Genomic DNA, 12,743 nt, shown 5'->3' with positions numbered 1-12,743 from the left:
TGTTTTAAATGATTGTGATTGGCATCACCCCTCCCCCCACGCACACACCACCCAGAGCACAAGACTCCCCTCAAGTGTTCTGTTCTCTTGGTATGCTGGTAGTTATAGCTCAGGGACAACCTATTCTATTTCCATCATTCAGTATTGCCGGGTTTAGATAGACCACCAGGATAGTAACCCATTTGGCCTCTAGAGAATCCGTAGATAAACAATACCATACAGGTCATATGAGCTGCGCTGACATGCTATTTCAGAATGACCTCTATTATCAACATGTTTGGCAGAGTCCCCAACTAGCTGTTGATAGCTTTTTTTCCTGGCATTCAAGAGTCGTCACGATTTTGTGTGTATCTCACCCCCATCACATCACACAGGAGATCGCCATGCATGACAGGTACTTGTAGAATGCTGCACCAGTTCAACTCCTTGGTTAGAAAGTTCGGCATCTGGCCATGCAGGAGAACTGTGAAGATCATGCATGCAAACAGGGAGAGCTGAATTTATCTCATGTGTCCATTGGTCTTTTATTAAGGCATACTTCTCCGCGTTAGATCACGAGTCTCGTGGACAAAGGCTGAACTTAATATAGCTGTGAGATTATCATGCAGGAAGCAGCGAAAGGAAAGGGCAAGGTGTATGGGCTGCCAATGCTGACCGCAGAAAGTGCCAACTATTTCCACCGAAAAGAATTGCTGGGTGGTCACCCAACTAGACCTACAACCAGAAGAGTGACAGTGTGCTACATAGTAGTATGTGTTCGGGAAGGAAAGTAACAATAAAAAATATGTTGAAGTACTAAAAACGAGAGTCCAAAAAAAGGTATAAATCTAGTTGCTATTACAAACGCCGTGTCTACTTCTTCCCTAGAGAGAACCACTTTGGCAGAGCGGCAGCTTTCTTTGACTGCTCTTGTGGTGTAAGCGACTTGGCTGGCTTGGTCTCTTCTTTCTCATTAGAAGAGGACTGGGCAGCAGCAGAAGCACTTGCTTCATCAGCGACACTGTCACCAGCCGTTGAATCAGACCTGCAAAAATTGAACAGCACAAAAATAGTAATGGACATGTCCTGCCGAAGCCCGCACAATAGATGTTAGATGTAAAAGTGCTAAGATCACCACTGGGACCATCCTGCAAGCCGTGCACAGTCACAGAGTAACACAACAGTAGCAGTGTGATTAAAAATGCCGAGAGCAGCAGAAACGTACCTGGCAGGAAAGCACTTGGCTGTGATCTCCTCCGCCTCGGCTAGGCTGGTTGAGCGCTGCAGCACGTCCTGACGAACGTAGCGATCTGTTAGGAGACAAACAAACAAACACACACACGTATCCATATGTTTGCAAATATATAAGCACATGAATAGCAACTACGCCAATTACATTGTACACACTGGCTATAGTTCAAATCAATTACATTGTACACACTGGCTATAGTTCAAATTTCAATTCAAGCAAGGCTGGATCTTCTACGTTTACATCGGTTAGGCTTTTGAATGTACACCAGTCCGTGCAAGAACACAACAACCTAAGCATGCTGAACTTAGTGTACTTGTAAGTTGTAACGTTAGTCCCGAGCTGGAGCGCATTCTACTTCCAAAGGATCAGGATGCACATCCTGATACACTTGAAGAGTTTAGATGCCAAACGCGACATATCCATTCCATCACCTTTTGATAATGACCAGACTAGGATTCGTTTTATGTGTGATTCGCATCTACATCTACATGGGAATCATTATTATTCCCGTAGCTATGCAGAAGACGTTACTTCAGTAACGTCTGGCGCTAGCCAGGGTCCACACAGCTTTAATTTGGTATTTGTGTGTTTGTTTGTTTGCTTGTGTCACGCCTGGCGCTATCCCGTATCTGTCCCGTACCGTACCATCAAACACAGCTGGCCACATACAGCTGGCCGAGATATTCAAATCAAATATTCAAATAGGGCTTGTCCCGTACCTATCCCGTACCGTACCGTACTATCAAAGACGGCTGGCCACAATGCATATTCAAATAGGCCTTTCAAATGCAAGATCATAACGTGAAGCAACTTGGAAGAATTAGTATGTATGCGAAGTGTATCGGGGGATGCATGCAGGGCGCGCGATAGTGCGGGTTCGAATCCCAGGTTATTGCTTAAAAAAAAGGAATTTTTTAAAGAATTCATAACATCCCTATGCTTTTTTTTGTCTGGGTCATCAAGGCAAAAAAGCATAGCGTAGGGCCCTGAGCTTCCAAGCTCTCTCGTTTTGGTCACCTACTTTGAAGTGGTTTTAGTAATTTTTTTAATGTGAAATTTTGCCCGAAGGTGCGTTTAGACTATAACTGTCATAATAATTGTCTAAATGTCATTTTGATTACACTGGAGCTTAAAATCTCGTTTTCTCAAATTTGGCGTGTTTTGCATCTCAACTCTTCACTTGTGCTTTGCATATGGAACCTGTATGATAAAAACGTGCCTCGGCGCCCTCCGATAAACTGGCCACAGCCTGTCCAAAACGCTACACAAGAGGAATTGGAAAAATCACTGACACCTGTGTAAGTCGACTGCTAAACACGAGCACAACATGACTGTGGTCCCTTAAACATTAAACACAGGTGGTCGTCCTCTTGACCCCCCCCCCCCCCCCCCCCCCCCCCGGGTCAAATGATACCCTTTGATATTTGATTGTATTGGTCCTTCGGGACAGGTAGTCGTCCTCTTGACCCCCCCCCCCCCCCCTGGGTCAAATGATACCCTTTGATATTTGATTGTATTGGTCCTTCGGGACAGGTAGTCGTCCTCTTGACCCCTGGCCTGGGTCAAATGATACCCTTTGATCTTTGATTGTATTGATCCTTCGGGACAGGTGGTCGACCTCTTGACCCCCCCCCCCCCCCCCTGGGTCAAATGATACCCTTTGATCTTTGATTGTATTGGTCCTTCGGGACAGGTGGTTGCATTGTCAGAGTGGTCCATTTTACACAGGTTTTACTGCACGGAAACAGTTCACCAGGCTACAGTTGAGAGTGAATGTCGTCAGTCTACGTTCTAGCTATCTCTGCTACCAAGAGTACATAACCCCCCAGAGTGTGCAACTCCCACATACCCTGCCGTCCCGACAGAATTTCAAGTTGACGTCATTATTTATGACGCAATGCTCCTTGCACCAGTGATTTACAACATGTGTACGGGTGTCAACGCATCACACGTTTTTCTTTGCAATAATTTGTACAGGATCGATCGGCTTCGGTCAACCACAGGTTCCGGATTCGTCTGATAATCCGTGTACAGTGCACATTGCATCATCAAAATGACGTCAACTTGAGATTCTGTCGGGACAGCACCCATACTCATAGTGGAGTTGCACACTCTGGGGGGTTATGTACTCTTGCTGCTACCCAGGCGCACACACTCTGTCAACTGCACACGCATAGCTCCAGAGTGCAGCAACAGACAAAGAGAAGGAGCAACACTTAGGAGAATTGTGAGCCATTCTCACGATCAACACGCACAAACCCAACAAACGGAGGTCAGAGAGCAGCCGGCAGCATTCTACTACTACTACTACTACATGTACAGTGAGTGGCTAGACAAGAGACAAGAGAGCAATGAATGCATGTAAATATTATCAACTCTGCAAAGACAACAAACCGCCAGCTGGCATAATTGCCTTGAAGCAAGTTCACATAGCCGGCCGTTGATTAAAAAAGTGATGTTCCCAGGAGGGTAATGGTAAGATGGTTCAGGGCATTTTGCCCAGACACGAAAAATTGACAGACAGCCGGCTTACCAAAAGGAAGAGCAGAAGAGAGAAAAGAGGAACTTGAAGTGGAGAGTAATCAAAACATGATTGTACTAGCAGCAGGTTTCCAGACACTGGAGGGGGAACAAAACAATCTCTGTTTCCAGACACTGGAGGGGGAACAAAACAATCTCTGTTTCCAGGCACTGGAGGGGGAACAAAACAATCTCTGTTTCCAGACACTGGAGGGGGAACAAAACAATCTCTGTTTCCAGACACTGGAGGGGGAACAAAACAATCTCTGTTTCCAGACACTGGAGGGGGAACAAAACAATCTCTGTTTCCAGACACTGGAGGGGGAACAAAACAATCTCTGTTTCCAGACACTGGAGGGGGAACAAAACAATATCTGTTTCCAGACACTGGAGGAGGAACAAAACAATCTCTGTTTCCAGACACTGGAGGGGGAACAAAACAATCTCTGCAAGAATTTTGGAGAAGTCAAGAGCCAGTTCTAGTTTTCCAAATGATTCACAAAGCAAGTGTTTTACCAGTCCTGCTAGTACATTTAACAGGCTAGTGGCTAAACACACTGCTTACTGCCACGCAAAGCTCGAGAAAAGAAACATTCCACGACTCACTAAACAACAAACAAGTGCGTGTGGGCCCCAGCTAACCTGGTGACACAAGAAGCAAACGGGCAACTGTTCACTCTTTGCTCGGGGCCTCTGTGGGCGGATAATTATAGGCTTGACGGCACCAACTACAGTTACTTGTGATCGTCTACTTTGCATGTAGTAGAGTAGGAACACTCTCAATGACATCGGCATTACATACTCAATGACATCGGCATTACATACTTCCCAGTGCACCTTGGGCCACGGCTCAAGACATACTCCAGCATAACACATGGCTCAGTGTGGCATACAGGCAGCTAGCTAGCAAGCAGCAACAACCTGCCGTTGACAAGCAAGAAACGCACAGCGGGTCACTACTCTCCTTCTTCCTCTACACGGGCTGATGATGACGATACAAACGGCTGGAAGGATGTGAAGGAGACATTACGTTCCGGCGCTCGTGTTTGCGGTGGTGCACTTGGAGGCTTGACGGTGGTCAGAAAGTCTTTCAGAACATCGTTGGCGGAGGACGTGTGACGCGTGAGCCGAGGACTTCTCTTGGCTGCCACGGGTGCAGAGAGTGGTGAAGCTACATTGCCCACATAGCTACTTGTCACCCTACTGCTCGGAGTGCAACCTACAGCATCTGCAGAAGATGGCTCTGTTGCGTGGCTCTCCGCGCTCGAAGACGTGATGGCAGACAGATTATTAGTGGCTGGCGTCCGGTAGGGCTTTGGTGCTGGCGGCGGTTTCCTTGCTTTGGGTACAGCAGACACTGACTTAACCTTTTGGCTAGCGGATCTGAAGAGAGCAGCTGTGCGCTGGATGGTAATGTCCTGATGAACATTGCGACTGCGAGGGCGTCCCAGTGTTGCAGACCGATGCTCATCGAGACCAAAGGAGTAGCTAACACGAGGTTTAGGGTCAGGCTCGACGGCTAGCGTGGGATGGCCGTGATTTTCAACCACCGCAAAGTAGCCAGCGCCGATGTCACCATCATCATCACCACCGGCATTGCTCTGGGATAATTGCTGACTGATTGCAGTCGCACTGTAATCCCCCGCAAAGGAATACTCACTTTCAGCAGCTGGCACGGTCGTGTTCTCCTGGCTTGCTAGCACAGCCGCCGGCAGGTATTCACGGCGTCGGACAGGTGCTGAAGCCTTGTTGACTTGTGACAAGGGCTCGCCTGCCAAGCTATACTCACTTTCAGCTACGGCAGTGCTTTGCACAGTCGAGGCTGGCTGTGCCAAGCAGTACTCACTTTCAGCTACGGCAGTGCTTTGCGCAGTCATGGCTGGCTGTGCCAAGCAATACCCACTTTCAGCTACGGCAGTGCTTTGCGCAGTCACGGCTGGCTGTGCCAAGCAGTACTCGCTTTCAGCTACGGCAGTGCTTTGCGCAGTCACGGCTGGCTGCTTGCCTGTTAGAGAGAACTCCCCCAGGCGAAAGACATCCGGACAGGAGCCACGTCGCTTATCCACTGGTGATACAAGAGGCTTGATCGCTTCAGGGTCTTCGTAGGTTCCAGTGCCGAATTTTACAGTAGCCAGAGCACCACTACCACCACCACCAGCAGAGGTAGCAACAGCAGCCAAAACGCCGGCGCCGTGATCCCGTACGGCCAATTCATTATCAACAGACGCCCGCCTTGGCCTAGCTGCATGAACTGCAGTGGATTGTAGTTCAACTGGCGTGCCACTGGACGTCCCCATTGGAACTGGGGAACCACGTCCTGTATTGCGCTGTGCCTTGGTTGGCGGGGCAGGTGGTGGCGGTCTACCGTGATACGCAGACGGAGTACGTAATGGCGATCCCGAACGGTGTGTAGCTGCCTGTGGCTTCGCTTTAGGTGCTTCCGGTGGTTGAGTCTTTGGTGCAGCTATATCCACTGCCTTTGCTTTGGGTGCTTCTGGTGATTTAGTCTTTGGTGCGGTGATATCCACTGCCTTTGCTTTGGGTGCTTCTGGTGGTCTAGTCTTTGGTGCGGTTATATCCACCGCCTTCGCTTTGGGTGCTTCCGGTGGTTTAGTCTTTGGTGCGGTGATATCCACTGCCTTTGCTTTGGGTGCTTCTGGTGGTCTAGTCTTCGGCACAGAGACATTCGCTGGCTTTGCTTTAGGTTCAGCACTATCCAATGTGTGTACTTTAGACGAGGCAACGCCTGGCGACCTTGCTCTGGGCACAGCGACCGCTGCTCTCACATCCGCAATAGGATGGAACGGGATCACTTCGTACGCAGACACATCTGCAGCAGCTACTGACTTCTGTTTGGTGGCGCTTGTGGTGGTAGAGTGAGTAGTTGGGCCACTGGGCTCATCACCAGGAACAGCACTGGCATTGGCAGTGCTAGTCCGGTCAGCTGTCACATGACTACCAGCACTAGTGGTACAGCTTACAGCACTGGTAGCATTGCCCGTAACACTGCTAATACCCATGGATGCATTTGAAGCCGTAGGCAATGGCGCCATCACTTTCGGTGCAATAGAGCAAAGCGGCTCAGAGTATTCGCTTTCGATAATGAGCGCATGTCCCACAACTGCACTAGCTAGGGTTACCTCACTAGCTTGTCCAACAGTAGAAAATGTGCTGGCAGCAGCAGCGGTGACGGTGCCCGACGGTTTGTACTCATTAAACGCACTGCTTGGTGCCGGCGGTGGCTCACCGCTTGGCCTCCTCTTGCGCAGGCTACCGATGGCAGATCGTAACGTCATAGTCTGCTTGACCGCGCCAACAAACGAAGTCGAGCGCGAAACTGCACTGCGGGACCCAGCATCAGCACCCCCGCCGCTCTGTGCTTCCACTTTTGACGCTTTAGACGATTCATCCGCCGAGGGCGTCGCCTTTGTAGCACGTGGTATTGTAGTGTCCATGTCCACAGTCACATCACTCACTGAATAGGAAACTCCCTGAGCAGAGTTGTCAGCATCAGTAGCAGAGCTGCCGCCAACGCCAACGCCACCACCACCACCATTGCCAGGTTCTGCGCTATCATCCTGAACTGCAGCATTGGTGGTGGCACTGACACCAGTACCAGTGGCTGCTGCTGCATCATCGGACAAGTGCCACAGGGCTGTGTTGCTGGTGCTGGTTCGGCCCTTCGTGCGGTTCGGCAGCACAGAACTGATCGCAGCGCGCACATTGGGCATGGTGTCGAAAGCAGTCTTCACTTTGCTTTTAGTGCCGCTGCCGGCAGTGGTCAGTTTCGGCGAATCGACGGGCTCAAAGGTTCCTGAATTGTTGAACTTCTGGCAGTCATCCAGCATGTCATAGGACATTGTGCTGAATGAGCTCTCCAATCGTTCACGGTGTGATGGGCTTGGCGAGCGGAACGCGAAGGCCGACTTGCTTCTCGGAGCATCACAATCCGGGTCCGCATCTTTCCCGGAAAGCAAGTGCTCGCGCAGAAAATCCGGCTGTGAGCTGCTGCTGCTGCTGCTGGTGGTGGTGAAGTCACTGGCTCGCCTGGTCAGCAGTACCGGGGAGGACGGCATGGACTTGGCAGCAGGGTTCTTGCCGCGCGCAGTGGAGCGAGGCAAGGTGCACCAGCCACCACTCGGCACACTGGTGGCCACGTCAAACGGCAGAGAGTATTCATTTGTGGAGACGTGCACAGTGGCACGGCGGTTGGGAATGGCAACGCCCGTCACTAGGCCACCAGGAACAGCCAGCTTGCTCAGATACAGGCAGGTGGCTCGGTACAGACCATCGCTTGCCGAGCCTGGCAAGCGAGCAACAGTCAAGCCAGAGTTGACGGACACGCGGAAGAGCTCCAGCTGCGACGCACAAACCACCGACATGTGCCTAGCCACAGTGACACACTCGACAAACTCTTCGTCTTTGCAGATTGTTGTGGCACTGGGAAAGAGCTGCTTGAAATCCTTGCCGCGTTGCAGCAGTGGATAGGCAAAGGCTTGCCGCATCACAACGGATTTGTCCAGAGTGCGCATGTACTCCACCAGCTGTGCATAGTGCAGGATGGTGCAGTGACTGGCATCGCTTGGCATGCATGTCATCTGGGCGTGCAGAGGCACGGACACGAACGATGCACGCCGCCGACTGCTCGTCGCGGGCAGTGTGATGCCAGGCCTCTCCAGCAGCCAGCATGCTACACACTGCTCATCATTGCCGGCCGTGTCCAGGCGTTCATTGCTCTGCTGGCCAACCAGTTTGGATAGAGCTTCGTCACTCACTGCCACCACCAGCTCAGAGTCGGGCGGCAGCAGGTATCCCGTTGAAAGCTGAGTCTCGTGAGGCACAATGAAACGCCGTCTATACCGCATGCTGATATCGGCGTGGCTAGACAAAGCGGGCGAGGATGAAGGCGAACACAGCAGACTGGCCAAATCACGATACACATGATCTTCGTCGTAGTGACATACACAGCTTGGCGAAGGGCCAGAATCAGTACCACCCACTGCCTGCCTTATTGCCGACCATCCAGATGCTTTTGCAGCTTGTGTCTGCTGCTGCTGTACTAGCTCGTAGAGGAAATACGCCTGGAAAGACGAGCTACCGCCACAGGCTGCCTTATACTTTGTCCAGGCGCCGTACTTTCCTTTGGCAGGTACTGACTGCTGCACCTGGCTGGAGAGTTCAATGTCAACGTCGCGGTTCTCCTCCGCAATGCTGATCAGTGCCAGCCGTGTGTCGGCAGTCAGCGTACGCCGGTCAGACACTTGCGACACAGTGATGTGTGTGATCGGCTCGTCCAGCGCAGCAGCAGCAGCAGCATCACTACCAGTGCTGCTGTGGTGTTCACGGCTAGCCGAAGATGGGAAGCAGCCATTGGACAAGCTACTCTTCTTAGTAGTGGCACGTACCAGAGAGACAACATCGCACGCAGCATCCTCCTTCACATTGACGACCATGGGCAGCAGATCAGCTTGAGAGCTAGATGAGAAGAAATCAAGCAGGGACATAGGCGCTGTCACTTCTTCATTGTTCTTCGATTCGTCAATGCTCGACATCTTGGGCAATGGCTTGCGTGCAGCATGCTGCTTATGCGAACTCTTGCGGCGGGCTGGCTGTGGCGGCATTCCGCCAGCACTACTTTGCTTGGTTGATGATTGAGGAGACAATGAGGATCTTGACCCTGCACCACCACCACCAGCAGCACCAGCCGCAGCAGCAGCATTTGCATCGGCACCATGTTTCTGTGGATCCCAAGGGTCTTTATTGGGCAATGGCACAGCCTTCTTGCCATAGACAGAGGCCCTGCTTGAGCCAACACGGCTACTGCTCATAGTGCGACAAGTTGCAGATGATCACACACGACACACCCACCCGAAGTCTCACAGTTTGACAGTCTTGGAACACTAGCGAGACAGCATCACCAGTAGCAGTAGCAGAAACAGTAGCAGCACTACTTAGCTGCCACACCCCAGGCACACACTGGCACTTCAGGACACGGAAGCAATGAGAAGCACTCCTCAGTCACGGCCACCCTGTATTTTCTTTCTCTCACTGTACAGAGGAAATCTACTAGGTTTCATTAGAAATTACAGTACAACCTGCCAAACAAACTACTACCCTGAAGAAGCCAACACTGAGGCACAAACAGACTAACTTGCTGCAGAAGACAACTGAAGGTCACAAGCCACTCACTCATCAACAGAAGTGGGGAGCAGAGATCAATGTTTTCATCAACTGCATGCCTTGCTGCTGGCCAAGGTGCTGAGAGAGAGACAGCACAGCTAAGTAAACCAGTAAACCATCAGACAAACACACTTTGACTACCTGAGCAAGCTCACAGCTCCACCTCGGTCAACTGCTTTTCAGCTGTCAACACCGCTGTACAGTAACATCACCTGATAGCACGGCTTCTGGTTACCAAACGAGACACGGCTGGCATCAAAGCAACGGTGAAGTGCAACCAGCACCAGCAAATACATGTACATGCAGTAGTGTAATTACCGTACACGAGGCATGGAACACTGCCAGTCACACATACTCTTCACACATCAAAATAAGCGCACAATCACACCTACCCGCTCCAAATCAACCAGATACACACAACAGTCACAGACGTGCCAGGGCAGCGTGCAACAACAGCACCAGGTTTCCTTCCTGGCAGCTTCCTGGAACAGATGGTCACCAGCCACCAGGGCCACCAACAGATGATATAGGCCATTCACGACGCGGTAGATTATAACTAGGCCTGGCCATAGCATGCATGTATGTATGGATGTACTGCACATGTCTTATTTTGTAAACGAACACACACATGGAGTTACAGTTGCAGAAAGTGGAATCCAACATCATGAATAAAGCATAGGCATGTTCACTGCACATCTGACTGTTCGTAGTGTAAGGCCAGCAATGCTGTTATATTCATGGGGTTGGATTTCACTACTTGTTAGCACTGTATTTGATGCCGACGTGATGATGAAACAATGTACACACTGCCCATCAGTATGCATTCATTCTGCACTACATGTAGCAGGTGCTATCACTTCTCGCATCTCATGAACAAGAGTGTGTGCAGCGTGTGCGTGTGTGTAGGAATGTGGCAAGCAGGTCTTGGCACTTGCACACCGGCAGCAACTGTGGCAACAGCCATCTCCACCCCTGCCCGTAGAGCCCAAAGCTACTTGTCGCATGATGATCAGCTGGATTGGCAGCCAGACGTCAGCGGGGCAGATGGAGATACTAGCATCCTAACAAGCATAGCCACTAGTCATGACTGCAAGTATACCAGCGTGCTTTGTGTTTAGGAAACTAGCACTGGATGATGACTACACCATAGTAGGGATATCAGCGAACACACTGCGCAGAGGGTTTGCGCAGTTATGATGTAATCGAATTTTGTACATGTCAGCATGCCACGCGCGCGGCCAGAAAAGTCCAAGTCAGAAAATGAATATTTTTGCCGGGAAACTGGAAGGAGTCTTGATGGAGAAGAAGGAGAATGGCGGCTGAAGTCGGAACCTTGCGCTCAGGATCTGCCGTTTCGTTGATTGCTTCGTATATTCGCTGCTGGTGAAGGATTCGTGGGTAGAGAGTGACATGCCTACGGTAACAGCCACGCGATCAACTACAGATGAGCCGAGCCCCAGGACTTTCTTCAGACGAATTTTCAAATTTGTCCTTCGATGCCCAAGGAGCATGGGTGAATCGAAGGCGATTTTTTACAACGTTCCCACCGGAGAAATCTTCTAATTTTTGGTGAACTGGTACCTCACCCATGGATCTATCCATGTGCCAAGCAAGAAAAAAATTGACCGAAGCAATCCAAGGTCCCAGAGGTCGAAAGTTCACAAGGTCGATCATTCAAGAAGAACTCAGGAAGATGAAGAAGCTTGGACGATCGACGAACATGGGCCTGTTGTCCTTCACCGATTTTTAATACTGTGATTTTGTATAAGTTCGTTAGTGTAATTGCTGGCAGAGGATGCCCAAAGTGAGGTGCACAGTAGTCGGACATCATCAGAATCGAAACAATGGGGGTCTGTTCACAGCAGTATGTGTTTTCAAATTATTCAAATAATTATGTAGGTCGCGAGCCACGTTCGACCAGTCGCCATTTTATTTGCGTCAATTTTTTGTCCCCGCCAGTCCGTACATTGGTATGGTAGCGCTGAAAACTGCGCAAACCCCGTGCGCAGTGTGTTTGCTGATATCCCTAACCATAGCTCAGTGGTTAGAGCATCGCTATGACTACACCATAGCTCAGTGGCTAGAGCGTCGCTATGACTACACCATAGCATAGTGGCTAGTGCCGCTATGACTACACCATAGCTCAGTGGCTAGAGCATCGCTATGACTACACCATAGCTCAGTGGCTAGAGCGTCGCTACGACTACACCATAGCTCAGTGGCTAGAGCGTCGCTATGACCACACCATAGCTCAGTGGCTACAGCGTCGCTGGCCTTTTAAGGCGAAGGTCCTTGATTTGAGTCCTGGATCCTGGCGGTGACAGCTAATTTATCTTTAGACTTTCCCTTTCCATTCCCTCCAGGGCGTGATGCAGGTAGGTTACGTAATGAAGGGAGTGTGCCGCGGACTGACCCGTAACTTGGGTACTGTAAAGCGTGAAATTTTCGCGGCGTTTTTAGTTCGCGTTTCCAGAATCCGGACAGATTTGCGAGGTTTTAATTTTGCGATTGCAGAATTTGCTACTGTGGCATTCATGCTAAACCTTTTATGGATCTCCTTTTCGCGCTGTCTAAATTTCGCGATTTCCACGCGGTCGCGAATTTCGCAGAAATTAGACCATTGCAATAATTTCACGGTTTACAGTATCTGCACAGTTACATACTCTTGGTTGTTTGCTTGTTTGTTTGTTTGTTTGTTTGCTTGTACTCTTGGTTGTGGACTCTTGTCAACATGTCTCCGTAAATCCAATTCTATTGAATGAGATAACCGACGAGGAGACAACAGTCGTAAAATAGCAATGAAAAATATCAA

At 50.2% G+C, this 12,743-nt stretch overlaps 2 protein-coding genes across 2 annotated transcripts in view; both read right to left on the bottom strand.

Annotated features, from left to right (window-relative positions):
• Nucleotides 1-395: 395 nt before the first annotated feature.
• LOC135817711 (tether containing UBX domain for GLUT4-like) overlaps nt 396-12,743 on the bottom strand; it is a 36,424-nt gene continuing 24,076 nt past the window's right edge. The window contains exons 17-18 of the mRNA XM_065330946.1: nt 1,205-1,289; nt 396-1,024 (exon numbers count right to left, since the gene is read on the bottom strand). Of these exons, the coding sequence (XP_065187018.1) occupies nt 853-1,024; nt 1,205-1,289 (257 nt within the window). The 3' untranslated portion in view covers nt 396-852. The remainder of the gene's footprint in view (nt 1,025-1,204; nt 1,290-12,743) is intronic.
• LOC135817710 (mucin-2-like) overlaps nt 3,505-12,743 on the bottom strand; it is a 9,500-nt gene continuing 261 nt past the window's right edge. The window contains exons 1-2 of the mRNA XM_065330945.1: nt 10,073-12,743; nt 3,505-10,009 (exon numbers count right to left, since the gene is read on the bottom strand). The exon at nt 10,073-12,743 is cut by the window's right edge and continues 261 nt beyond it. Of these exons, the coding sequence (XP_065187017.1) occupies nt 4,708-9,579 (4,872 nt within the window). The 5' untranslated portion in view covers nt 9,580-10,009; nt 10,073-12,743 and the 3' untranslated portion in view covers nt 3,505-4,707. The remainder of the gene's footprint in view (nt 10,010-10,072) is intronic.

This window comes from Sycon ciliatum, chromosome 5 (assembly GCF_964019385.1).
Source record: "Sycon ciliatum chromosome 5, ocSycCili1.1, whole genome shotgun sequence".
Lineage (NCBI taxonomy): Eukaryota > Metazoa > Porifera > Calcarea > Leucosolenida > Sycettidae > Sycon > Sycon ciliatum.
This window is presented reverse-complemented; position numbering and strand designations above follow the sequence as displayed.